The sequence below is a fragment of the Gregarina niphandrodes genome (genome assembly GCF_000223845.1).
Source record: "Gregarina niphandrodes unplaced genomic scaffold scaffold00001, whole genome shotgun sequence".
Lineage (NCBI taxonomy): Eukaryota > Apicomplexa > Conoidasida > Eugregarinorida > Gregarinidae > Gregarina > Gregarina niphandrodes.
Window position 1 is genome coordinate 129,206 of NW_011645773.1, and position 1,080 is coordinate 130,285.

The 1,080-nt window shown below is 52.2% G+C and overlaps 1 protein-coding gene across 1 annotated transcript; it reads right to left on the bottom strand.

Annotated features, from left to right (window-relative positions):
* Positions 1–481: 481 nt before the first annotated feature.
* On the bottom strand, positions 482–919 carry GNI_002430 (60S ribosomal protein L23; the record flags this gene model as incomplete). Its single annotated transcript, XM_011130189.1, has 1 exon — positions 482–919. A coding segment is annotated over one exon (438 nt), but the record flags the coding sequence as incomplete, so codon positions are not given.
* Positions 920–1,080: the final 161 nt, after the last annotated feature.

The window sequence follows — 1,080 nt, forward strand, 5'->3', positions numbered from 1 at the left end:
ACACGTGTAGTAACACACGCGTGTGGTGGCAGTCTTGCGCACGCGGTGTGGTGGAGAACACCGTCCACAACACCCACCGCATCAGCGAGCAACATGTGAACATGTGTGTCAAACACGCGCGGAAGATGTGCCTTCGCCAACTGTGTTTAGCCTACCTGCTGTTCAAGAGCTCCGACGTGGACAGCCATATTGCAACGGGGGAGTTAAGCTTAAAAAAACCGAGCGAGACAAAACTAGTCTGGGGCCTTTCTTCACTAGGGGGGCAATTTAACAGGTCTCTGTGCGCGTTTCAGCACACGAAGCTTGCTCTTGTGCTCCGATGGCGCTCATGTCAATAAGACAGATATCAGGGTCCACTCCAGGGTGTATTCTCGTAGTGACTCCATTAAACGGCAAGATAGTTGCCAAGAGCAAGATAGTTGCTACGAGAAAAGGTTTTCTTCGGCTGAGAGTGATGGAGGTTGCGGAGTTAAAAAGGTTTTTAGATAATGGCAGGCGCAGCGGCAGAAATTTTGGGGTAGATATCGGCGCATTCCTTAGCGACGGGACCAGTGATGGCGGATCCCTTCATCTCACCCTTGTTGTTGACGATGACACCCGCGTTGTCCTCGAAGTAAATAAACATGCCGTCGGGACGTCTCCAGGGTCTGCGCTGTCTGCAGATCACAGCGGGGTGCACCTTCTTGCGGAGTTCGGGCTTGCCCTTCTTCACGGTAGCCAACACCATATCGCCGATGGAAGCCGAAGGAAGACGATTCAGACGAGCACCAGTGCCATGGACCGCAATCACATACAGGTTCTTAGCACCAGAATTGTCACAACAATTTATCAACGCACCCACGTTCAAACCGCGAGTAATACGGGCCTTCTGCCCTGCCATACCGCCACGTCCTCTCTTCATTCTTCTAACAGCCTCGGACTACACAAAAAAAAATTTGAATCCGCGGTGTTTTGTCTCTATAAAATACTAACCCGCCACACCTACACCAACCCGCTCTGCTCCAGCTCCCCGATTCCAACCCGCTCTGGCTCCCCGACTCCTCTTGCCACGTTTTTCTTTGGATACTGCCAACCTACCCC